The sequence below is a fragment of the Eulemur rufifrons genome, chromosome 22 (genome assembly GCF_041146395.1).
Source record: "Eulemur rufifrons isolate Redbay chromosome 22, OSU_ERuf_1, whole genome shotgun sequence".
In the NCBI taxonomy this organism is placed as follows: Eukaryota; Metazoa; Chordata; class Mammalia; order Primates; family Lemuridae; genus Eulemur; species Eulemur rufifrons.
Genome location: NC_091004.1, coordinates 1706042 through 1731338, shown reverse-complemented (window position 1 = coordinate 1731338; position 25297 = coordinate 1706042). Strand labels below are relative to the sequence as shown.

The 25297-nt window shown below is 56.6% G+C and overlaps 1 protein-coding gene across 1 annotated transcript; it reads right to left on the bottom strand.

Moving 5' to 3' along the window:
• Positions 1–1995: 1995 nt before the first annotated feature.
• RBSN (rabenosyn, RAB effector) lies at positions 1996–22768 on the bottom strand. Its single transcript, XM_069497657.1, has 13 exons — positions 22691–22768; positions 19874–20188; positions 17361–17501; positions 16442–16542; positions 15414–15459; positions 15141–15302; positions 11794–12035; positions 10452–10522; positions 8228–8314; positions 7005–7107; positions 5144–5248; positions 2952–3615; positions 1996–2846 (listed from the first exon to the last, which is right to left on the bottom strand). Exons 2-13 carry the CDS (start codon positions 20019–20021, stop codon positions 2302–2304), a joined length of 2415 nt encoding a protein of 804 aa, XP_069353758.1. The 5' UTR covers positions 20022–20188; positions 22691–22768; the 3' UTR covers positions 1996–2301.
• Between the last annotated feature and the right edge of the window lie 2529 nt (positions 22769–25297).

The following is a 25297-nucleotide window of genomic DNA, read 5'->3' as shown; positions in this document are numbered from 1 at the left end:
AAAGAAATGTGAACAGCCAGCACTCTGGGAGGCCGAGGCCGGAGGATCGCTCGAGGTCAGGGGTTCGAGACCAGCATGAGCAAGAGCGAGACCCCGTCTCTACTAAAAAATAGAAAGAAATTAGCTGGACAGCTAAAAACATATATAGAAAAAAATGAGTCGGGCGTGGTGGTGCATGCCTGTCATGCCAGCTACTCGGGAGGCTGAGGCAGGAGGATCGCTTGAGCCCCAGAGTTTGAGGCCAGCCTGGACAACATAGCAAGACCCCATCTCTACAAAAAAGAAAAATTAGCCGGGCGTGGTGGCGCATGCCTGTACTTCCAGCTACTCGGGAGGCCGAGGCAGGAGGATCGCTTGAGCCCAGGAGTCTGAGGTTGCTGTGAGCGAGGCTGACGCCACGGCACTCTAGCCTGGGCAACAGAGCGAGACTCTGTCTCAAAAAAAAAAAAAAAAAGAAATGTGAACAGCAACGTCGACAGATACAGATAATTTTGACAGATACAGATAATTTTGACACCGAGAGAGCTCAGACGTCCCCGTTAGCAAGAGGCGTCTTCACCAGAATGTAACAAAACGAATTCCCGCTCTCCCACCGGCAGCCTGTGAGAGTGTGGCCCCGAGTCCCTTACAGAGTTTAAAGTGACTAGTGGTGGGTTATTGTTCGTTATTTAAGAGGCGTCACTGCAGACAGTCTACCCGAGCGGAGCGGAGCGGAGTGCACATGGCTGGCACCATGTCACATGTCACTTAAGGATGATGTCCGTGTACACCAAAGCGCCGGAGCTAAATGCGCAACTTTCCCTTTCTGCGCTTCATGGGTGAGGGGTTCACGGCCCGTGGTGATGCCGGAATGATCCGGGCTTGTGCTTTCTGCGACACGTCGGTTTCTGGAAACCACACTAAGACATCTCATCCGTGCCCAGGGTCAGGGTGAATCAGAAGCGAAGGCGGCTGCTGACGGAATAGACTCAGAAGTCACTTGAATTGACCCCGACTCCGGGAAGCTTCCCCTCTCCTGACGGGTTTCCACAAAAGCTTCCTGATCACCGATTCCTAACTTTTTTTTTTTTTAAAAAGGCCCGGATCAGAGTGATTTCTGCCAACGCCCTGGAGGGAGGTTTCTCTCGGGGAGCAGATCGTTGTTCCAAGCTAGGAGAGACTCTTCTCCCAGATGATACTGACAGCGACCAGAAAAGTTAACCACGCCTGTGTTCTAGAAAGCTCGTGATCAGCTTCACAATGATACTCCTGCACCGGGACCTTAAGGTCCTGCAGAGAGACGTCAGCCCTCTTAAGGAGAGGTGCTGGGCCCTCCCGGGTCTTCTAGACTCTTCCCTACACAGCAGCCCCTCCCCTTGCCCTGCACGGGCAGGAGCAGTGGTGGCCTCCAGGTGAAATGGGACCCATAACCTATGGGACGGACTTCTGCCAGAGCAACATAAGGTTCAGCGGAAGAGGCCGGGCGCGGGGGCTCACGCCTGTCATCCCGGCACTCTGGGAGGCCGAGGCGGGAGGATCGCTGGAGGTCAGGAGTTCGAGACCAGCCTGAGCAAGAGCGAGACCCCGTCTCTACTAAAAATAGAAAGAAATTATCTGAAAAGCTAAAAATATATATAGAAAAAATGAGCCGGGCGTGGTGGCGCACAGCTGTAGTCCCAGCTACTCGGGGAGGCTGAGGCAGGAGGATCGCTTGAGCCCAGGAGGTTGAGGTTGGTGTGAGCGAGGCTGACGCCACGGCACTCACTCTAGGGTGACAGAGTGAGACTCTGTCTCAAAACAAAACACAAAAAGCTTCAATACAATCCTTCTTGTCTATCTCAGCTAAAGGAAGGGCTGACTTATAATACTGCGCAAGGACCCAAGACTGGGTAGTAAAAATGTCAAGTCCCTTCAAGCGGGAGGAAAAAAAAAAAAAAACCTCCAATCGGGGAAAAAAAAAAAAAAACTCCAATGGGGGAAAAAGAAAAAAAAACTCCAATCGGGAAAAAAAAAAAAAAAAAACCCAAAAACAGGAAAAACAGCAAACGCGTGCTGGCTCTTCCCGTTCCATTCCCATTTTATTATGGAAGCGTGGTGGAAACGCGTTGCAGGTGCGCACGTGCTCGGCGCACGCTCCCGCCCTAACCCTCGCGCATGCGCTCTGGTTCTCGCTGCGCCCCGGTCCGGTCCGTGCGCATCAAGCGCGCCCAGCCCTCCTGCTCCCCGGCCGTGCCCTGCAGGTGACCTGCCCCTGCCCCAGCCGTGACCCGGCCGCGCCCTGCCCCTGCCCGTGACCCGGCCGTGACCTCCCCGCGCACGCGCTCAGCCCGCGCCCCCCTGCTGCCGGGCCAGCGCGCGCCGCAGCTCGCGCAGGTTCTCGGTCAGCACGTCCACCTCGTCCAGGCGGCCGCCCTGCTTGGCGTCGAAGATGTAGGCCTTGATGTTGTCGATCTGCTGCAGCAGCAGCTCCTCCTCTATGCGCTCCTCCCGCTGCTCCTCCTCCCGCTGCTGCTGCTCCGCGTCCGCGCCACTGTCGCCGTCGCCGTCCGCCTCGAAGGGGTTGCCGCCCGCGGGCTCCTCGAACGGGTTGGCGCCGCGAGCCGGGGGGCTGCGGGGCGTCCGCGGGGGGCGTCCGTCCTCCCCCTCGTCCTCGCTCTCGTCCTCGAAGGGGTTGCGCGCTGCGGCACCGGGCCGAGCGAACGGGTTCCCCGCCTCTTCCTCCTCCTCCCCCTCCTCCTCCTCCTCAAAGGGGTTGTACTCTTTGGGGGCGCGCGCCGCAGAGCTGCGGGGGGCCCCCGCCTCCTCCTGCTGCTCCGCGGGGCCGGGGGCGTCGTCCTCGGCGAAGGGGTTCAGGCAGGGCGCCCCGTCTGGGCGTGCCAGGCCGAGCGCGGGCGCCCCGTCTGGGCGTGCCAGGCCGAGCGCGGGCGCCCCGTCTGGGCGTGCCAGGCCGAGCGCGGGCGCCCCGTCTGGGCGTGCCAGGCCGAGCGCGGGGGCCCCGTCTGGGCGTGCCAGGCCGAGCGCGGGGGCCCCGTCTGGGCGTGCCCGGCCGAGCGCGGGTTCCGGAAGCGCGCGGGGCGCCGGGGGGCTGCCCAGGTCCAGGGCGTGCGCCAGTGGGGCGCGGGGCTCCCCGGGGGGCTCCAGGCGGAAGGGCCGGGCTTCCCGGAAGTCCAGCGAGCGCGTGCGCGCGTGCAGGGCCACCGTGGCCGCGCGGACCTGCTCCCGCTCCCGCTCCCGCTCGCGCTCGCGCAGCCGCTGCAGCTGCTGGCGCTGCAGCTCGTCCTCCTCGGCCTGCCGGCGCGACAGCTCGATGGCCCTGTCCGTCTGCTGCTGGTCGTACGCGTCCTGCAGCTGCCGCAGGTTCTCGCGCAGCGTGCGCACCTCGTCGGCGCGGCCCGCGGCCCGGGCCTGGCGCACGAACGACGCGATGTTGCGGATCTGCTGAAGCAGCGGGTCCGCGTCCTCGCCCTGCGCCTGCGGCCCCGACTGCGGCAGCCACCCCTCCGCCTTCCTCGGCATCGCCGCCGCCGCCGCCGCAGCCGGGGGGACCCTGCGCGCCGACGCCACCTCCCCGTTGGCCGCCCGGCCCGCCGCGCCGCTCGGCCTCTCCTCCAGCCTTCGCTGCGACTCCAGGGCGGCCTGCGGGGACACGGAAACCGGAGGGGAGGGACAGGTCACCAGGCCGGTGGCAGCCCGTGCTGTCAGCCGCCCCCCACCGCGGTCCCTCGGTCCTCGTGCCACTGGCGTTCCAATCCCCCCTTAGACGCGGGCAGCCAGCTGCAGACACCCAGCGCGCTCTCGCGGGGGCCGTGGGAACGGTGCCCGACGTTAAAATATAAAATAACGGGCCGGGCGCGGTGGCTCACGCCTGTAATCCTAGCACTCTGGGAGGCCGAGATGGGCGGATCGTTTGAGCTCAGGAGTTCGAGACCAGCCTGAGCAAGAGCGAGACCCCACCTCTACTAAAAATAGAAAGAAATTATACGGACAGCTAAAAATATATATAGAAAAAATTAGCCGGGCATGGTGGCACATGCCTGTAGTCCCAGCTACTCGGGAGGCTGAGACAGGAGGATCGCTTGAGCTCAGGATTTTGAGGTTGCTGTGAGCTAGGCTGACGCCACGGCACTCACTCTAGCCTGGGCAACAGAGTAAGACTCTGTTTCAAAAAAAAAAAAAAAAAATATAAAATAACGGATCACGGGAAGGGGATCAGGCTTTCTCAGTCTCAGGCGCACTGGCTGGACGTTCTGTCCCTTAAAACTCTGAGGTTTGTCACCCTCATCTATAGGAGAGCCTCCTGTGATGGAAATACGCCTATTATTTTGTGTTTAATATTGGACATATTCCAGGCCGGGCGCGGTGGCTCACGCCTGTCACCCCAGCACTCTGGGAGGCCGAGGCGGGAGGATCGCTTGAGGTCAGGAGTTCGAGACCAGCCTGAGCAAGAGCGAGACCCCGTCTCTACTAAAAATAGAAATTAGCCAGACAGCTAAAAATATATATAGAAAAAATGAGCTGGGCGTGGTGGCGCATGCCTGTCATCCCAGCTACTCCTGTAGTCTCAGCCACTCCTATAGTCCCAGCTACTCAGGAGGCTGAGGCAGGAGGATGGCTTGAGCCCAGGAGTTTGAGGCCAGCCTGGACAACATAGCAAGACCCCATCTCTACAAAAAAGAAAAATGAGCCGGGCGTGGTGGCGCATGCCTGTCGTCCCAGCTACTCGGGAGGCTGAGGCAGGAGGATCGCTTGAGCCCAGGAGTCTGAGGCTGCTGTGAGCGAGGCTGACGCCACAGCACTCTAGCCCGGGTGACAAAGCGAGACTCTGTCTCAAAAAAAAAAAAACCACCACAAAATTGCATATTCCCATGTGTTCTGCAAAGAACTTCCTAGTTTCCTGGTCCTTTGCAACTTCCGCCACAGGGACAATTGACTGTCTCCGTGGTGCTACAGACCGGGGAGAACCGGCAGAACCTCTGGAAGACAAACAGGACCTGGGGAGAGAAACAGTCACTCCGGTTTCCACAGAGGACAGAGAGGCTGGGACAGAACAGAAGACAGAGACACTTCAGACTGTGACTCGCTCCGGCCTCGCGGGACCTCCCGGGCGCCAGCAGCCTCTGCGTGAGCCTCGCGATGTCGGACCCCGGGCCCCGCCTTCGCTCACCTGTCTCTCCTTTGCCCTCTTCCTCTCCATTTCCTCCTTCCTCTTCCTCTTCAGCTCCTCAAACTGCTCTTTGGTTGGCAGCGACATCAAACCGAGCAGCTTTTCCTGTCGGGGGGGGCGGGGGGGGGGTCACAGAAAGTTTGACATTTGGAGCCTTTTAGGAAAAACAAACGAACCTGGAGCCCCTGGATGAGAGTCTGGGTAAGCTGAGCTACTCTGTCCTCAGAGGGTGACACTTACAGACGGCAGCGGGACAGGAATGAGCCCTCACGCTGGGCCGGAGGGCCAACCTCGAAACAGCCCTGTGTTCTCCTTAACGCAAGGATCAACGTCAGGCATCCCAGTTTCCTGCCTGACTCCGCGTGTGTCTCCAGGGGCCTCTCCGTGAGGGCCTGTCCCTGACCTCCGTCCCCGACCTCCATCCCAGCCCTCCCTGTCCCCCTGCCCTGCTTTCTGTTCTACCGTAGCTTGTCACCATCTTCCACACCACACGTTTCAGTTTATTGTCTGTCGCCCTCTCTAGAATGTGAGCTTTATGAGAACAGCAATGTCTGTCTTTTTCATTCGCTGTGGGAAAGCCAACACCTAGAAGGCAGCACGGGACGTAGTAGGTGCTCAACTAACCACGGCTGAATGACGTCACGGATCCAAAGGCGACAAGGCCGTCTTTCCTGCACTAGTGTTAGAAACTAACCCGACAGGGCCCGGTGTCTTCGATCCCTTCATCAGGGAGCCCCGGGGGGGGGCTCACTGTGGCCCTCTCAGAAGGGGCTTCTAGAAGTAGAAAGACACAACTCGGATCTAACCTCCGATCTAGGTTTAGGATGCCGTGAACAGTCAGCCGTTTCCTCCCAACCCACGGCCCGGGAGGCCCCTTGGGAGCTTATCCTACGGAAGAAACACCATCACGGCAACACTTACAACCGCAAAAAATTAGAGTCTACCAAGCGCCCAGCTAACAGGCTTAGCAAGAGAAAGATGACAGGTACAGTCAAAGCAATCTTCTGTAGCGTTCAAATGACAGCTGTTGAAGCTCCGTGTGAAAACATGCTCGTGACATAAAATACGGTGAGGCCAACGTGCACTCGTCGTAAGTACTGGACACAAAAAAATGCAAATGGGATTAAAAAAAAGAAGGAAATCTACCCCCGGCCGGGCGCGGGGGCTCATGCCTGTCATCCTGGCACTCTGGGAGGCCGAGGTGGGAGGATCGCTCGAGGTCAGGAGTTCGAGACCAGCCTGAGCAAGAGCGAGACCCCGTCTCTACTAAAAATAGAAAGAAATTATCTGGACAGCTAAAAATATATAGAGAAAAAAATGAGCCGGGCGTGGTGGCGCATGCCTGTAGTCCCAGCTCCTCGGGAGGCTGAGGCAGGAGGATGGCTTGAGCCCCGGAGTTTGAGGCCAGCCTGGACAACATAGCAAGACCCCATCTCTACAAAAAAGAAAAAAAGAAAAATGAGCCGGGCGTGGTGGTACATGCCTGTAGTCCCAGTGACTCGGGAGGCTGACGCAGGAGGATCGCTTGAGCCCAGGAGTCTGAGGTTGCTGTGAGCGAGGCTGACGCCACGGCACTCTAGCCCGGGTGACACAACAAGACTCTGGCTCAAAAAAAAAAAAAAAAAAAATTCTGCCCCCATGATGAGTTCTTGTACTGGGGATATAAGATTATAAGTAGTTTTAGTTTTCCTTGAAATCCAGACTCTTCTCTGATCTGGATCAGAGAAAAAGGTATCATGAATTCGTGATCTTAAAAAATAATAAATGTATAAAAAAACATAAGCCGTTGGCAGGAATCTGCCTTCGGGGACACAGAAGAGCAGGCCGAGGGCAACACTTACGCCCCCGGGGACAGCTTTACCTGCACGAAAAGCGTCGCCGAGTATCTGATCATCCTCTGCAGCCGCAAGGTGTTTGAGTGCGGTGGAGGGTCCTGGTTCAAGCCCAAGGTCAGGATCTTCTTGCTGAATTGGAACAAACACATCAATTCACGAGCCCCGCCAGGCACGGAAACAAGGGCGGACAGTCTCTGGGGTCGCCGGGCTTGTGTACCAGGAGACTGGGTGGAGATGAGGAACTGTCACCACTGAAGTGTCCTCGAAGGCAAAGCCCGTTTCTGGCCGGGTGTCCGGTGGCTCACACCTGTCATCCCGGCACTCTGGGAGGCCGAGGCGGGAGGATCGCTCGAGGTCAGGAGTTGGAGACCAGCCTGAGCAAGAGCGAGACCCCGTCTCTACTAAAAATACAAAGAGATGATCTCGAAAACTAAAAATATATAGAAAAAATGAGCCGGGCGTGGTGGCACAAGCCTGTCGTCCCAGCTACTCCTCTAGTCCCAGCTACTCCTACAGTCCCAGCTACTCCCACAGTCCCAGCTACTCCTCTAGTCCCAGCTACTCCCACAGTCCCAGCTACTCCCACAGTCCCAGCTACTCCTCTAGTCCCAGCTACTCCCACAGTCCCAGCTACTCCCATAGTCCCAGCTACTCCTACAGTCCCAGCTACTCCTCTAGTCCCAGCTACTCCCACAGTCCCAGCTACTCCTCTAGTCCCAGCTACTCCCGCGGTCCCAGCTACTCCCACAGTCCCAGCTACTCCTCTAGTCCCAGCTACTCCCACAGTCCCAGCTACTCCTCTAGTCCCAGCTACTCCCACAGTCCCAGCTACTCCTCTAGTCCCAGCTACTCCCACAGTCCCAGCTACTCCTCTAGTCCCAGCTACTCCCATAGTCCCAGCTACTCCTACAGTCCCAGCTACTCCTCTAGTCCCAGCTACTCCTACAGTCCCAGCTCCTCGGGAGGCTGAGGCAGGAGGATCGCTTCAGCCCAGGAGTCTGAGGTTGCTGTGAGCGAGGCTGAGGCCACGGCACTCCAGCCTGGGTGACAGAGCCAGACTCTGTCTCCAAAAAAAAAAAAAAAAAAGTGACAGAGCTGTATCAAGAGTCAGAGCTGGCGCCTTCCTCAACCTCCCCCCCACCGTCACCAGGACTCTCGAGGGGCCACCGCGTGGTCCCTGCCACCGCAGCATCAGAACGGCACCTTCTCCGCTCTCCCCGCAGGGCAGGCGCCACCGCGTGGTCCTTACCTGAGCGCGTCTATCAGCTCGTACACCTTCTGCACTTCCACGCGGAGGTCGTTGGCGTGTTCCAGGCTGTACGTCGTCTCCCCGGCGCTGAGGACAAAATCACAGGGACGTCTGGTGTGAGTTTCGCTGCGCCGAAAGGAGCGCAGAGTGTAGGCGGAGGCGAACACGATTAATTCTCTCAGCATCCGGGGCATTCGGACCCTCAGATCTAACACAGCGTCCGTTCCTTGGAATCAACGAATCACCTGGACGCCGCTTTCCATCTGGGGACACCGCAGGGACAAGGCTCGAGCCCAGGACCCTGAGGACGAGCGACTGAACTTACTCTGGCCTCCCCTGCCTAAGTGATGTCGCTACACCCAAGGCGATGTGGAAAGCGGTTTACTGAACCAGTAGGTTCCGTTAGGTTAGAGCAGAAAGCCGCGTGGTTTTTCTCACCCAAAGACGACCCATGAAGGAAAGAAACGACCGGAGATTTGACTGAGAGACCCCCCAGCGGCCATCGTGTCAACTGCTCCCACGCTCCTCAATTGTCTCAGGGACAGTTGCGCCTGGTGTGACAAAACCACGTGACCCCAACTCAGGGTGGAGCCGGGGACGTTAGCGAAGGCCACAGGTGGCTTAGCCCAAGCCTCGGGGGGAACAGAAGCAGTTAGTGTCATAACCGATGTTGGCGTTGTTCGTTTACAAGGACGTCACCCCCTACAGGCTGCCCAATTCCAAGTGTCAGCATTCTGGTTTTCCATTTTTATAGCCTACGGGCTGAGAGGAACATTCTGGAAGCTCTCTGGGCTGTTCGTCCAGCCTCAGCGATGGGTGGGAGAAAGAATCCGAGGTGGGAAAATACTCGATAAGGCGGCTTCATCGTACCTCGCTGGACAGTTCACAAAAAGAACATCGGACTGTCAATCACAAGACAGGCTTTCTCGGCTGGGCGCGCTGGCTCACGCCTGTCACCCCGGCACTCTGGGAGGCCGAGGCGGGAGGATCGCTCGGGGTCGGGAGTTCGAGACCAGCCTGAGCAAGAGCGAGACCACCGTCTCTACTAAAAAAAATGGAAAGAAATGAACCGGACAACTAAAAATAGATAGAAAAAATGAGCCGGGCGTGGTGGCGCATGCCTGTAGTCCCAGCTACTCCCACAGTCCCAGCTACTCCCGCAGTCCCAGCTACTCCCGCAGTCCCAGCTACTCCTCTAGTCCCAGCTACTCCCACAGTCCCAGCTACTCCCGCAGTCCCAGCTACTCCTCTAGTCCCAGCTACTTTAGTCCCAGCTACTCCTACAGTCCCAGCTACTCCCGTAGTCCCAGCTACTCCCGCAGTCCCAGCTACTCCTACAGTCCCAGCTACTCCTGTAGTCCCAGCTACTCCCACAGTCCCAGCTACTCCTCTAGTCCCAGCTACTCCTCCAGTCCCAGCTACTCCTACAGTCCCAGCTACTCCCACAGTCCCAGCTACTCTAGTCCCAGCTACTCCTACAGTCCCAGCTACTCCCGTAGTCCCAGCTACTCCCGCAGTCCCAGCTACTCCTGTAGTCCCAGCTACTCCTGTAGTCCCAGCTACTCCCACAGTCCCAGCTACTCCTCTAGTCCCAGCTACTCCTCCAGTCCCAGCTACTCCTACAGTCCCAGCTACTCCCAGTCCCAGCTACTCCTCTAGTCCCAGCGACTGGGGAGGCTGAGGCAGGAGGATCGCTTGAGGCCAGGAGTCTGAGGTTGCTGTGAGCGAGGCTGACGCCACGGCACTCTAGCCCGGGCGACAGAGTGAGACTTTGTCTCAAAAAAAAAAACGAAAAAAAAAAAAAAAAAGAACCAGACGGTGGGCTAGATTTCGTCTGTGGGCAGAAGTGTGCCAAGCACTGCTCTAAGGGCCATGTCTGTTCCGAGCACTGACATCCCGGTGCCACCCTGAAGTGGCACGAGCGTGAGACCCACTGTCCCACCTCCGCTCCTTTCCCATGCCGCACCCGGCCGCAGGGCCTCGCGCCTGAGCCCCTTCCCGAATCTTCTCGGTGCGAAAAGCCAGGCTCACCCGAGCACGGCTGCGTATTTTCACAAGCTCACGGGACGGTAACGTGTACCCCACCGAGAGACCGACTCTCTCCAGCTGGTCCCAGGAGAAAGCCGTGGCTACGGTTAAGAAATTTCATTTTTGTCTACCACAGCGTGACCCTCGAATGTCCGCAAGCGCCACCGGGTTGGAGAAACAGACAGAAATCGCTTACTTTAACGATGCCGCCATCCTCATGTATTCTGGGGCTTCTTGGTCAACTTTCTCCATGCAGAGCCGTAATTTCTAGTAACGAAAAACAGGAGGTAAGTGACGCTCTCGAGACCTTCAAGAGCCGACCCAGAAACTCGGCTTCGCCAACGGAGATGCATTGAAAATGCTCACTTTGCTAAAAATTTGGTTTTTATTGTGGTTATCAATTTCCTGATGGATCGACCTTCTTTGCAAGCAGAAAACCTTGCAGGAGGGAAAGAAAGTGGGGTTGGAGCTTTTGACCGGACATTTCTTTCTTTCTTTTTTTTGAGACAGAGTCTCACTCTGTCGCCCGGGCTAGAGTGCCGTGGCATCAGCCTCGCTCACAGCAGCCTCAGACTCCTGGGCTCAAGCGATCCTCCTGCCTCGGCCTCCTGAGTAGCTGGGACTACAGGTGTGCGCCACCATGCCTGGCTAAATTTTCTCTATATATTTTCAATTGTCCGGCTAATTTCTTTCCGTTTTTAGTAGTGACGGGGTCTCGCTCTTGCTCAGGCTGGTCTCGAACTCCTGACCTCAAGCAATCCTCCCGCCTCGGCCTCTAAGTAGCTGGGACTACAGGCATGCGCCACCAAGCCCGGCTCATTTTTTCTATATGTATTTTTAGCTGTCCAGCTAATTTCTTTGTATTTTTAGTAGAGACGGGGTCTCGCTCTTGCTCAGGCTGGTCTCGAACTCCTGACCTCGAGCGATCCTCCCGCCTCGGCCTCCCAGAGTACCGGGATGACAGGTGTGAGCCCCTGTGCCCAGCCTTGACCAGATGTTTCTGAGAGCAGCGAGGACTTCTGGGGCGTAAGCCAAGGTGTCGACACCGAGACGGAGACGAGGAATGAGTCGCTACCGTCTTTCTCTGCCGGGTGACGCCATGCCTGAGCTCACGCCGCAGAAGGTGGCGGCCAGTCAATCCCAGGGACTCGGGAGGCCGAGGCGGGAGGCTCGCTTTGAGGGTAGAGTCTGAAACTCGAGGCTGAGCTTCCCGGGACTGTCCCGACCCACTGCGGCCTACGCTCTCCGGCTCCGGCATTTCCTGCGGAGCCTGTCCACACCCCAGGGCGACCGCCCTTGCTCTCCCTGCCCCGGGGCCGCCCAGGCCTCCTCCCTGCGGCTTCCGAGAGCGCAGGGGCTGCAGGTGTGGGAACAAGCTTGCTGCGACAGGTCTGCGACTCACGCAGGTCCCTTCAGCAGGAGCTGAAAGGGATTCAGAGCAACACCTTCCCCAAGCGTTCTCCAGAATGTGGTGTGTGCGTGACACAGGCCCAACCCGCCTGACGCCCCGGGCCCGAGCCCGCGCGCCCCCGCGTCACCTCGTAGAGCCTCACGACGTCGGGCGTGTGCTGCCGCTCGTCGATCTGCTGCTCCTTCTTGAGCAGCGTGTCCTTGCAGTGCGTGCAGCAGCGGACGCCGTCCTGGTCCTTGTCCTCCAGCACGGAGCTCACGCTGCTCACGCTGCTCACGCTGCCGCGCCGGGACCCGTGCACGCTGTTGGGTGACTGGCTGGGGCTGGTGTGGGCGCTCAGGGCGTCCTTGCTGGCGCTGGTCAGCTTGTCTGCAAGGCACAGCGCCCGGGGGATCAGCGTCCTCCGCGGCCTCCCGTCGCCCCGCCGCCCGCCACCACGGGGGGCCAGTCCGCAGGGGTTTGGTTGGGGAGGGTAGCAAGAGCAGGCTCGGCCGGGCGCCGGAGCTCCCGCCTGTCATCCCGGCACTCTGGGAGGCCGAGGCGGGAGGATCGCTCGAGGTCAGGAGTTCGAGACCAGCCTGAGCAAGAGCGAGACCCCGTCTCTACTAAAAATAGAAAAAAATTATATGGATAGCTAAAAATATATATAGAAAAAATGAGCCAGGCGTGGTGGCGCATGCCTGTAGTCCCAGCTACTCGGGAGGCTGAGGTAGGAGGATGGCTTGAGCCTAGGAGTTGGAGGCCAGCCTGGGCAACATAGCAAGACCCCATCTGTACAAAAAAGCAAAACAGAAAAATGAGCCAGGCGTGGTGGCGCATGCCTGTAGTCTCAGCTACTCGGGAGGCTGAGGCAGGAGGATCGCTGGAGCCCAGGAGTCTGAGGCTGCTGTGAGCGAGGCTGACGCCACGGCGCTCTAGCCTGGGCGACAGAGCGAGACTCTGTCTCAAAAAAAAAAAAGACATCAGCCTCCACCTGTCCCTGTACCTTCCCGGGGGCATCAGACTCTGGCGGGCATGGATTCCCACCGCCATCCAGGCAAGAGCCAGGGCGCCGAGGGAGGTCTGTCTTTGAGGCTCTCAGGCCTGCCCTTGACATTGGCCTTACCACCCACCTGCCTCTTCCGCTTGTCCTGGGCCTCAAGACACAACCCACCTTCTCCCGGGGGCCTTTCCTCCACGGCCGTCCCCCCTTCCCAGATATCTGGCTGCTACCCTTTCAGAGCTCAGCTCAAACGCCACGTTCCAGAGAGGAAAAGGGCACGGTGTCCCCAACCTGTAGCTTACGAAGTCCCAGGACACACAGGGAGTGAGTCTCAGGAAGAAAGCGTCAAGGCAGAGAGGGCCCGAGCGACGGGACCGTTGGACACAGGAAGTGTGAGCCTTTGCGCCCAGGTCCTGGCGACCCGAGGCCGGGGACACGCACGGTCAGCAGAACTTTCCAGCATGGCACGTCCACCCCCAGCTTCCCAGGAGCCGGTCGGACCAGCTCCAGCAACTTCTAACCCGCTGAGATGCAGAGTCCTGGAGCAACTGGTTCTACTGAACCTTCGACCTCATTCCACGATGCTCAAAGACGTGTCCTCCCCGCCCGACTAGTCAATGTCCCCTGGCGCCTTCCGGAATTCCAGCCTCTGCTCCTGCTCTTCACTCTGCCCAAACGCCCTCCTTCCCCGTCTCCTTGGCAACCCTGCTCATCTCTGAAGGCTCGTCTCCAACGTCACCTCCTCACCCCGAGCCTCTGCGGCTCTCGGCACCTCTCACGTTAGTTGCTTTTTCTACGTGACAGTGAGTTGTTTGTGGCTTTTACCCTCTATTTTTTTTTTTTTTTAGACAGAGTCTGGCTCTGTCGCCCGGGCTAGAGTGCCGTGGCGTCAGCCTTGCTCACAGCAGCCTCAGACTCCTGGGCTCCAGCGATCCTCCTGCCTCAGCCTCCCAAGTAGCTGGGACTACAGGCATGCGCCACCACGCCCGGCTCATTTTTCTTTTTTGTAGAGATGGGGTCTTGCTATGTTGTCCAGGCTAGCCTCAAACTCCGGGGCTCAAGCCATCCTCCTGCCTCAGCCTCCTGAGTAGCTGGGACTACAGGCATGCGCCACCACGCCCGGCTCATTTTTCCATATATATTTTTAGCTGTCCATATAATTTCTTTCTATTTTTTTAGCAGAGACGGGGTCTCGATCTTGCTCAGGCTGGTCTCGAACTCCTGACCTTGAGCGATCCTCCCGCCTCGGCCTCCCAGAGTGCTGGGATGACAGGCGTGAGCCACCACGCCCGGCGGCTTTTACCCCCTATTAAGGGACTAGCCCACTGCTTATTTTTCGAGACCCTCTTCTCAAAGCCTCATCTGCTACTTCCAAGGAGAGAGCACAAACAGCTGGCCAGCCTCTCCCAGCTGTCCGACATAACTTCTCTCACTGCACGTATCTCTTTACGAGGTAATTATTTATTTGTGAGTCTGTAGCCCCTGCTAGATTCGGGAATCCTTGGGGTGAGGGACAGTACCTTACGGAGCAGAGGTGGGGGAAAGACCACCCGAGAGCCCAGTCCAGTCCACGGGCCGTTTCCGTATAACCCTCGGACTGAGTATGGTTTTTACATTTTTAAAACATTATTAAAAAAAAAGAAGAAGTGTCACAGGGACTGTGTGGTCTGCAAACCGTAAAGTAGTCACTATCTGATCCTCTACAAAAAAGGTTTACAGACTGTTGTATCCTGGCCCTATAGCGGGCTTCATAGAATCAACAAGAGAGTGGCCAGGCGCGGTGGCTCACGCCTGTCATCCCAGCACTCTGGGAAGACCAGCCTGGACAACATAGCAAGACCCCATCTTTAAATAAAATACAAAAAAATCAGGCCGGGCATGGTGGTGGCTCACGCCTGTCGTCCCAGCACTCTGGGAGGCCAAGGCGGGAGGATCGCTCGAGGTCAGGAGGTCGAGACCAGCCTGAGCAAAAGCGAGACCCCCGTCTCTGCTAAAAATAGAAAGAAATTAGCTGGACAACTAAAAATATATATAGAAAAAAAAAAATTAGCTGAGCATGGTGGCACATGCCTGTCAACCCAGCTACTCGGGAGGCTGAGGCAGGAGGATCGCTTGAGCCCAGGAGTCTGAGGCTGCTGTGAGCGAGGCTGACACCACGGCACTCTAGCCCGGGCGACAGAGCCAGACTCTGTCTCAAAAAAAAAAAAAAAAAAAAAAAAGGATTATTAAAAAAAAAAAAAAAAAAAAAAAGATTGTCACAGGGACCGTGAGGTCCACAAAGCCTAAAATAGTCACGATCTGATCCTCTACAAAAAAAGTTTACAGACTGTTGTGTCCCTGGCCCTATATTGGGCTTCGCAGAATCAACACGAGAATGAATGCAGATTCCCATGGGCCGTTACTTTAGCAGAAAGGTCCGGTGGTCCTAGTGGTGACCGGCAAATGAGCCCGGCCCGAGAGGAAATCGGGGTGCGGGGCTGCCGTGCACCTACTTGCCAAGGGGAGGCTGACGAGCTCCACGCACTTTTTGCACATGATGGACCCACACAGCCGGCAGTGGTGGCGGCGGTTGCGGATGCCGAACCTGCTCCCGCAGTCCGGGCAGAAAGGGACGTCCTGGTCGCTGACCCACGGCACCACGGACTTCTCTATCGCTGTGGGAAGAACAAAGCAACGACAAAGAAACGGGCCGTTTTATAAAAAGGGACTTGGTCAGGGACGAGAACAAAAGACTAGAACGCCCGCAAGCTGGGCTCCAAACTTACCTCGAATCTTCGCAGACTCGGTATTCGTTCTGTCAAACGCAGTCAGCTGGCCGGGAGGAAACAGAGCCAGACGGAATTAATCGGGTGACATACATATATACATAATCCACACTTTCCCCTCTTGACACGTCAGGCAGGAATTAGCACATTTAATTTCTCAAGTCACAGGCCGGGTGCTGTGGGCGGCTCATGCCTGTCATCCTGGCACTCTGGGGAGACCAGCCTGGACAACATAGCAAGATCCCGTCTCTAAATAAAATACAAAAAATCAGGCCGGGCGCGGTGGAGGCTCACGCCTGTCATCCCAGCACTCTGGGAGGCCGAGGCAGGAGGATCGCTCGAGGTCAGTAGTTTGAGATCAGCCTCAGCAAGACGAGACCCCGTCTCTACTAAAAAATAGAAAGAAATTATCTGGCCAACTAAAAAATTTATATAGAAACAAAATTAGCCAGGCGTGGTGGCGCACGCTTGTAGTCCCAGCTACTCGGGAGGCCGAGGCGGGAGGATCACTCGAGGTCAGGAGTTCGAGACCAGCCTGAGCAAGACAAGACCCCGTCTCTACTAAAAAATAGAAAGAAATTAGCCAAACAATTAAAATATATAGAAAAAATGAGCCGGGCATGGTGGCGCATGCCTGTAGTCCCAGCTACTCGGGAGGCCGAGGCAGGAGGATCGCTTGAGCCCAGGAGGTTGAGGCTGCTGTGAGCGAGGCTGACGCCACGGCACTCTTGCCCGGGCGACAGAGCGAGACTCTGTCTCCAAAAAACAAAGTCACAGCTGTCATCCCCAACGCCACAAAGTCACAAGATGGACACGTGTTTCTGCCCTACCAAGTGCCCAGAAAGAGCTGTCCCCGCGATTGCTGTCTCGCCCAGCACACACGATCCGAGTTATCCATGACGAGTATATACATATAACATACATGACCCATGCTATGGAAAGCAGATTTTTTTTTTTTTTTTTACACCTCAGAAAACATGTACTTCCAGGAAAAAAAAAAAAAAGTGTTTGAAGACCACAAAATTTACCTTCTCTAACCTGATTATTAATTTATTGACTTCCACGACGTAGTGGTCGATTCTGGCCGCCCGGTGTTTCTTGAAATCGGAAAGGTGGCTTCTCACGGCACCTAGGACGGGGCAGGGGGGGGAGGTGGGGTGGTGACATGAACATGCGGTCACCTCCTGAGGCCTTTCGTGGACAGCGAACAGGATCGTAAACGTGAAAACCGAGTAAGGTACCGGGAAGGAATCACTACCCATTTCGTGGAGAGAAAATACTATATTAATGACTAGTACCGAGATGGAAGATTAGCTAATTGAGCTTGGTGTGTGTGGCACCCTCCTTCTGGTAACATTTTATTGAGATATAATTCGCACACATACGCCACTTAAAGCGGATTCGGGCTGGGTGCGGCGGCTCACGCCTGTTATCCCGGCACTCGGGGAGGCCGAGGCGGGAGGATCGCTCGAGGTCAGGAGTTCGAGACCAGCCTGAGCAAGAGCGAGACCCCGTCTCTACTAAAAATAGAAAGAAATTAGCCGGACAGCTAAAAAATATATATGTAGAAAAATGAGCTGGGCGTGGTGGCGCATGCCTGTAGTCCCAGCGACTCAGGAGAATGACGCAGGAGGATGGCTTGAGACCTGGAGTTTGAGGCCAGCCTGGACAACATAGCAAGACCCCATCTCTACAAAAAAGAAAAAAAAAATTAGCCGGGTGTGGTGGCGCATGCCTGTCGTCCCAGCTACTCGGGAGGCTGAGGCAGGAGGATCGCTGGAGCCCAGGAGTCTGAGGCTGCTGTGAGCGAGGCTGACGCCACGGCACTCTAGCCCGGGTGACAGAGCGAGACTCTGTCTCAGGAAAAAAAAAAAAAAAAAAGACTTTACCCAGAACACAGAAGGTTCTCGATTGCCATTTGTTGAACGAATGGATGGATCTTCTTACCCAGTTCCTGGGGTTCCCACATGTACGGGTCGACCCCTCCGTAGCTAAAGGACTCATAGCCGTGGGTCCCCGATTCTGCTCGATCATCCCCTTCCCGTTTGAGCAGCTTGTTCTTTGCTTTCTTGGCCTTCTGGACGAGACCTTGAAAAAAAAATGGGACAGAGGATACAAATGAACCCACGGAGAACGCTCAGTAAAGGGTCAAGGGTAATCTCAAAAAACAAGAGTTGATAAAATAATTATCTTTTGTTTAAAAATGCAGGCGGGAGGCCGGGCGCGGTGGCTCACGCCTGTCATCCTAGCACTCTGGGAGGCCGAGGCGGGAGGATCGCTCGAGGTCAGGAGATCGAGACCAGCCTGAGCAAGAGCGAGACCCCGTCTCTACTACAAAAATAGAAAGAAATGATCTGGACAGCTAAAAATATATAGAAAAAATGAGCCGGGCGTGGTGGCGCATGCCTGTAGTCCCAGCTCCTTGGGAGGCCGAGGCAGGAGGATCGCTTGAGCCCAGGAGGCTGAGGTTGCTGTGAGCGAGGCTGACGCCACGGCACTCTAGCCCGGGCGACAGAGCCAGACTCTGTCTCAAAAAATAAAAAAGTAATCGGTGGGTTTGAGCCCCAGTCCTGGTTCTGCTTCTGTTTAGCTCATTTACCGTAAATAGAAAAAAAGGTGGTTGAAAATTAGCTACGGCTTCTGCTTTGTTAAGTGTTTTTAAAAATACACGGGCTTGTTGTTATCTGGCCTCCTCTGAAAGGCCTATTCCCTCTCTGGCCAGGTAGCTCGGCCTTTTTTTCTATTTCTCCTAAAATCGTTAAATGGCATAGACTGCCTGTCTAACTTGACTTGTTTGCAAAAATGAATTGTTGTTTGCTAACTCCAGTTTCCTGTCTGCTAGGCCCTCTGCTGACAGCTCACGGCTTCCCCTCCCCCTGTGGTTAGAAAAGACGGTCTGAATGCATCTTCGAGGATGTCCCTTCGTTCTGCTATTTTTCCAGTTTGGAAAAAGCCATCCCGGAGTGACTGATTTGCTTATTGGCTCAACTGTTTCTAAGAAAGATACATCTGTGATCTTGTCAGTCTCGCCCCCTGCCTGCCAGCTCTTTCCTGTCTGAGTTTACCTAGACGTTTTTTTTTTTTTTTTTTGAGACAGAGTCTCGCTCTGTCGCCCGGGCTGGGGTGCCGTGGTGTCAGCCTCGCTCACAGCAACCTCAGACTCCTGGGCTCAAGCGATCCTCCTGCCTCGGCCTCCCAAGTAGCTGGGACTGGAGGAGTAGCTGGGACTATAGGAGTAGCTGGGACTGCGGGAGTAGCTGGGACTGCGGGAGTAGCTGGGACTGCAGGAGTAGCTGGGACTGTAGGAGTAGCCGGGACTGCAGGAGTAGCCGGGACTAGAGGAGTAGCTGGGACTGCAGGAGTAGCTGGGACTAGAAGAGTAGCTGGGACTGCAGGAGTAGCTGGGACTAGGGGAGTAGCTGGGACTGCAGGAGTAGCTGGGACTGCAGGAGTAGCCGGGACTAGAGGAGTAGCCGGGGCTGTGGGAGTAGCTGGGGCTGTGGGAGTAGCTGGGACTAGAGGAGTAGCTGGGCCTGTGGGAGTAGCTGGGACTGGAGGAGTAGCTGGGACCGGAGGAGTAGCTGGGCCTGTGGGAGTAGCTGGGACTGTGGGAGTAGCTGGGACCGGAGGAGTAGCTGGGCCTGTGGGAGTAGCTGGGACCGGAGGAGTAGCTGGGCCTGTGGGAGTAGCTGGGACTGGAGGAGTAGCTGGGCCTGTGGGAGTAGCTGGGACTGGAGGAGTAGCTGGGACCGGAGGAGTAGCTGGGACCGGAGGAGTAGCTGGGACTGCAGGAGTAGCTGGCACTGGAGGAGTAGCTGGGACCAGAGGAGTAGCTGGGACCGGAGGAGTAGCTGGGACTGCAGGAGTAGCTGGCACTGGAGGAGTAGCTGGGACCAGAGGAGTAGCTGGGACGACAGGCGTACGCCACCACACCCGGCTCATTTTTTCTATATATTTTTAGCTGTCCAGCTAATTTCTTTCTATTTTTAGTAGAGACCGGGTCTCGCTCTTGCTCAGCCTGGTCTCGAACTCCTGGCCTCGAGCGAACCTCCCACCTCGACCTCCCACAGTGCCGGGATGACAGGCCTGAGCCCCCGCGCCCGGCCTGGTTGGCTAATTCAGACAGAGTAGCAGGAGATGGCGCCGGATCACAGTGACCACATGTAGTCAATTGCTCGATCCAATGCAGACTCCGCTACCGTGAGTGACTGTAGGCAAATTATCTAATCTGTCTGTGTGTCTGGGGCCCTCGTCAGCGAAACGAGGCTCACGGTCACACAGCTATCATAAGGATTAAGTGAATACATCGGGATCTTTAAAAACAAAAAGCCTGGCACAGGACAAACACTGGTTATCTGTTGGCTGCCACGTTCTGGTGGCAACGTGGCAGAGGAGGAAAAGTCCCCGATGAGTTAAAGCCTCACTGACGGGACAGGATCAGCGAGACCCAGGTCTCTTACTTTTGATTTGTCCCTTGACATCGCGATCCTCCCCCGAGTGCTCCTCCTCGTAATGCGACTGGAGCTGATAGAATGACTGCAGGTCTTTCAAACAAAGAGGGCACAGGAAGCCCTCCCTCACGTCCCCGGGGTCATCCAGAGACGCCATGGCCGTGCCCCCTTCAGCCCCGGGAAGGCCTCATGCCAGGGGGCGGCTTGATTCCTGCCGAGGGCCCAGGACTCCCGCGGCGTTAGCTTGAGCACGCGGTGGACAGATGGTGGCCGGGTGTGATCATGGCTCTGCAAGAGAGTTCCTCTCTGGAGTGGGGAGGAGCCCTAAGAAAGGAAAGGAGAAAAAAAAAACGCCAGTTCAGGCAAATCAGGAGCAAATGAGAATTTTTTGTGTTCTTTTTTTTTTTTTTTTTTTTGAGACAGAGTCTGGCTCTGTCGCCTGGGCTAGAGTGCCGTGGCGTCAGCCTCGCTCACAGCAACCTCAGACTCCTGGGCTCAAGCGATCCTCCTGCCTCAGCCTCCCGAGTAGCCGGGACTACAGGAGTAGCTGAGACTGTAGGAGTAGCTGGGACTGTAGGAGTAGCTGGGACTACAGGCATGCGCCACCATGCCCGGCTCATTTTTCTTTTTTGTAGAGATGGGGTCTTGCTATGTTGTCCAGGCTGGCCTCAAACTCCAGGGCTCAAGCAATCCTCCTGCCTCAGCCTCCCGAGTAGCTGGGACGACAGGCATGCGCCACCACGCCCGGCTAATTTTTTCTATCTATATTTTTAGCTGTCCAGATCATTTCTTTCTATTTTTAGTAGAGACGGGGTCTCACTCTTGCTCAGGCTGGTCTCGAACTCCTGACCTCGAGCGATCCTCCCGCCTCGGCCTCCCAGAGTGCCGGGATGACAGGCGTGAGTCACCGCGCCCGGCCCAAACTTCATAATCTTTCTGCCGCTTTAGCCACTGGGGGAATGTTTGAAGAACTTATCAACAAGCAGAGATTTTTCACTTGACGTCTTTTACCTTGATCATTCACTCAACCGCATGTATCAGGCTCATAATGTACACCCGTGTTAAAAACGCAAAGATGGAAAAACAAAACAGAAGCTTCGCAGATCTTGCGGTCATCCAAAAAGAAAACAAAAACTAAAAGAAACAAACACACAAAAAAATCCTAACCTCGGCCTAAAGGGGAACATTGGAAACCAAAGAGTGAAAAAGAAAAAAAAAAATCTCTCTTTGGAATTTTATGATCGTACGTAGAGAACTTTCTCTGCAATGAGCCGAGCAGAGTTTGTAAACCCGTAGGTACCCGCTGAGCAGGGAGCTTCGCGTTCTCGCTGCTTCAGAAACAAAAGGATTTTGTGCTGGAACATGTCAGGGCTTTAATGAGTTGGGTTTGCTGTCGCACTGGCCCAGGGCAAAGTCACTTCCAAGGTCACCTCGGAAAGACACACCCGCGGGGATCTTTCCCCATCAGTGGACAACCAGGGTCTAGTACGGCGCCTGGCACACACAAGGAAGACGCACGACAACGCTCGGTGAGTAACCGAACGAACTCTGAAACCGCATAACTGACCATACACCATACAGAAATCTACCACCGCGGTGGCTCACGCCTGTCACCCCAGCTACTCGGGAGGCCGAGGCGGGAGGATCGCTTGAAGCCAGGAGTCTGAGGCCAGCCTGGACACCATAGCAAGACCCCATCTCTACAAAAAAGGAAAAAAAAATGAGCCAGGCATGATGGCGCATGCCTGTAGTCCCAGCTACTCCTCTAGTCCCAGCTACTCCTCTAGTCCCAGCTACTCGGGAGGCCGAGGCGGGAGGATCGCTCGAGGTCAGGAGTTCGAGACCAGCCTGAGCAAGAGCGAGACCCCGTCTCTACTAAAAATAGAAATTATCTGGCCAATTAAAAAATAAATATAGAAAAAAAAAATTTAGCCGGGCATGGTGGCAAATGCCTGTCATCCCAGCTACTCCTCCAGTCCCAGCTACTCCAACAGTCCCAGCTACTCCCACAGTCCCAGCGACTCGAGAGGCTGAGGCAGGAGGATAGCTTGAGCCCTGGAGTTTGAGGCCAGCCTGGACAACATAGCAAGACCCCATCTCTACAAAAAAGAAAAAAAGAAAAATGAGCCGGGCGTGGTGGCGCATGCCTGTCATCCCAGCTACTCGGGAGGCTGAGGCAGGAGGATCGCTTGAGCCCAGGAGGTTGAGGCTGCTGTCAGCGAGGCTGACGCCACGGCACTCTAGCCCGGGCGACAGAGCGAGACTCTGTCTGAAAAAATAATAAAAATCTACCGCAAACCACCAAACCGGACGCCACCACCACAACCGAACACACCCACCAGCCCCTCACATAATAAACCACGCAAAAAAAAAAAAAAAAAAAACCAAAACCATAAAAATAAAACGCACATGTCCTGCAAGGACACACCCAACCCGAATGCCGCCCCGCCACCTCCTGCATAGACTACGCGTCCCCCGGTCGCACGACCGCGCATGACCACAACCCACCGACCCCGACGCGACTGTGCCCACGTCGCGTCACCGCGCGCGACACGGGAGACCCGGGCCCACGGAGCGGACGTGGCGACGTCCCACGTCGCACAGGCGCCACGCGGGACGCCGCGGACAGCTCCACGGCAACTCGGGACGCGAACGCTTCGCCACCAAACGACCCTAGAAGCCAACGCGACCCCTCGGGGGACCCCCGCGCACCCGCTGTCCCCGCGGCCGCGAGACCGCGCCCGCCCCGCACGTCACACCCCCCGCGACTTCGCGCCAGGGGGACGCTGCGACCCCGCCGCTCAGGCCGAGCCCGGCCCTCTGTACCCGGACGGGCTCCCGCGCTCGCGGGCGCAGAGCTCTGTCCCGTCCTCGGACCCGGGCTCGGGGCCTCCCGCCGCTCCTCACGCAGCCGCGGCCGCCATCTTCATCGGCAGCTCGGCGCTCGGCAAGCGCGCCTGCGCAGGCGCGGAAACCGGCGGGCAGCCTGACAGACGCCCGGAGAGCGCCGAGTCTTCGAGGGCGCAAAGGGGGCGGGGCCACACGGCTTGGAGCGGCGCGCGGGGCGGGCCGGCGGCTTCTGCGCAGGCGCTTCCGGAACGGGGCGGGGGCGGGGGAGGAGGAGGAGGCGGGGCTTGGGAAACTGCGGCACTCTGACGTCACAGGCGCGCGCCCGTGGCGAGGCACAGCCATGGCTGTTGAAGGGGCTCTGGGCGAGGTGGGAGCCAGGGCAGCTTTTGAGTAGGACAGGACAGGATGTGACCTCTGGGGTCACAGAAGTGACACGGGTCTGAAATGCCAACTGTGCTTGGGACATAGGAACGTCTCCATAAATCTCAGTTTAGAGGATGGAGATTGTAACCGTGGTCGCCTCCAGGGAGGGGGACTGGGGCACGAGGGAGACCCATTTTTCGCGGTGTGTGTTCTTTTCCTACGATTTGAAGCAATTTTTTCCTCTATCTGTTTTTTTTTCCCCCTGAAAAATACCTAAAACAGGCCAGGCGCGGTGGCTCATCCCAGCACTCTGGGAGGCCGAGGCAGGAGGATCGCTGGAGGTCAGGAGTTCGAGACCAGCCTGAGCAAGAGCGAGACCCCGTCTCTACTAAAAATAGAAAGAAATGAGCTGGACAACTAAAAATATATATAGAAAAAAAATTATACTGACATTTGGCTCTGAGAAAAAAAAAAAAAAGAAAAAGAAAAAAATGAGCCGGGCGTGGTGGCGCATGCCTGTCGTCCCAGCTACTCAGAGGCCGAGGCAGGAGGATCCCTGGAGGCCAAGACTTGGAGGCTGCTGTGAGCTGTGATTGCACCACGGCACTCCAGCCTGGGCAACACAGCAAGACCCTGTCTCCAAAAAAAAAAAATTAAATAAATTTAAAAATTAAATTAAAAAAAAATACCTAAAGCAGAATTAAAATTTAATGAAAAGAAAAATGGGACAAGATCGAAAAATCAGCAGAAAGCAAAACTGGGGAACAGGGTCTCCCCGATACCTCCTTCTCCGGTGTTTTGCTCTAATGAGATAAGGGGTCCTAATTCCGTCCCCGGAAGACTCAGTGAGCCAGGGTGTGGGGAAAGAGGCTCAAAAGTGTCACTGTCCCCAGCTCCCAGCCCGAGGGGGGCTTCCCTTCGCTCACAGTCGGGGGTCCTGCCTGCAGGCTGTGCAGCCGGGTCAGCGAGGGTGGCGAGGAGTCGAGCCGGCCACCGGGGGGCGCCACGTGGTCACTTCAGAGCCTTGTAGACAGCCCAGGTTTCAAAAGCCAACGATGTGGTTCTGGGCGTTGATTTCCAACGCCTTCCAGGGCGCCCTCCGGTCTAGCGGAGGAGGGGAGCACCCCGGAGGGCTGCACGGGGAGAGTCATTCCTCCTATCAAGGCCCCCCAACTTCTGACCTTAAGCCCCCGTTTGTCTTGCAGGAGCTCGGACGGTACAACACAGGCGTGTCCCCAGCGCCCTGGAACCTGCCACAGGGCCCTGGTTCTGTTCCCTCCAGCGCCGCAGCCCCACACCCGCTCCCTCCACGACCCCCATCGGAGTTCATGGCGCCCCCCCCTTCCACCCAGGTGCTCCCGCCAAAAACCTTGGAGTCTGTCCGGGCGCGGGGGCTCCCGCCTGTCATCCCAGCACTCGGGGAGGCCGAGGCGGGAGGATCGCTGGAGGTCAGGAGTTCGAGACCAGTCTGAGCAAGAGCTAGACCCCGTCTCTACTAAAAATAGAAAGAAATTATATGGACAGCTAAAAATATACAGAAAAAATTAGTCGGCATGGTGGCACATGCCTGTCGTCCCAGCCACTCGAGAGGCTGAGGCAGGAGATGGCTTGAGACCTGGAGTTTGAGGCCAGCCTGGACAACATAGCAAGACCCCATCTGTACAAAAAAGAAAAAAAGAAAAATGAGCCGGGCGTGGTGGCGCATGCCTGTAGTCCCAGCTACTCGGGAGGCTGAGGCAGGAGGATCGCTTGAGCCCAGGAGTTGGAGGTTGCCGTGAGCGAGGCTGATGCCACGGCACTCTAGCCCGGGTGACAGAGCCAGACTCTGTCTCAAAAAAAAAAAAAAAAAACGTTGGAGTCACCCTTGACCCTTTTCTTTCTCTCTCTCAAGAGATGGGGTCTCGCTCTGTGGCCCGGGCTAGAGTGCAGCGGCGCCAGCCTCCAACTCCTGGCTGCAAACGATCCTCCTACCTCAGCCTCCTGAGCAGCTAAGACCACAGGCCCGCGCGAGAACACACCGGGCTAATATTTTTGAATTTTTATAGCAACAGGGCCTTGCTGAGTTGCTGAGGCTGGTCTCGAACTCCTGGGCTCAAGCGGTCCTCCCGCCTCGGCCTCCCAATGTGTTGGCATTAAAGGCACGAGCCACCGCAGTGGGGCCCCTCTAATCCATCAGCAAGTCCTGTGGGCTTTTGCTTTGACAAGGATCTAGAACAGGGC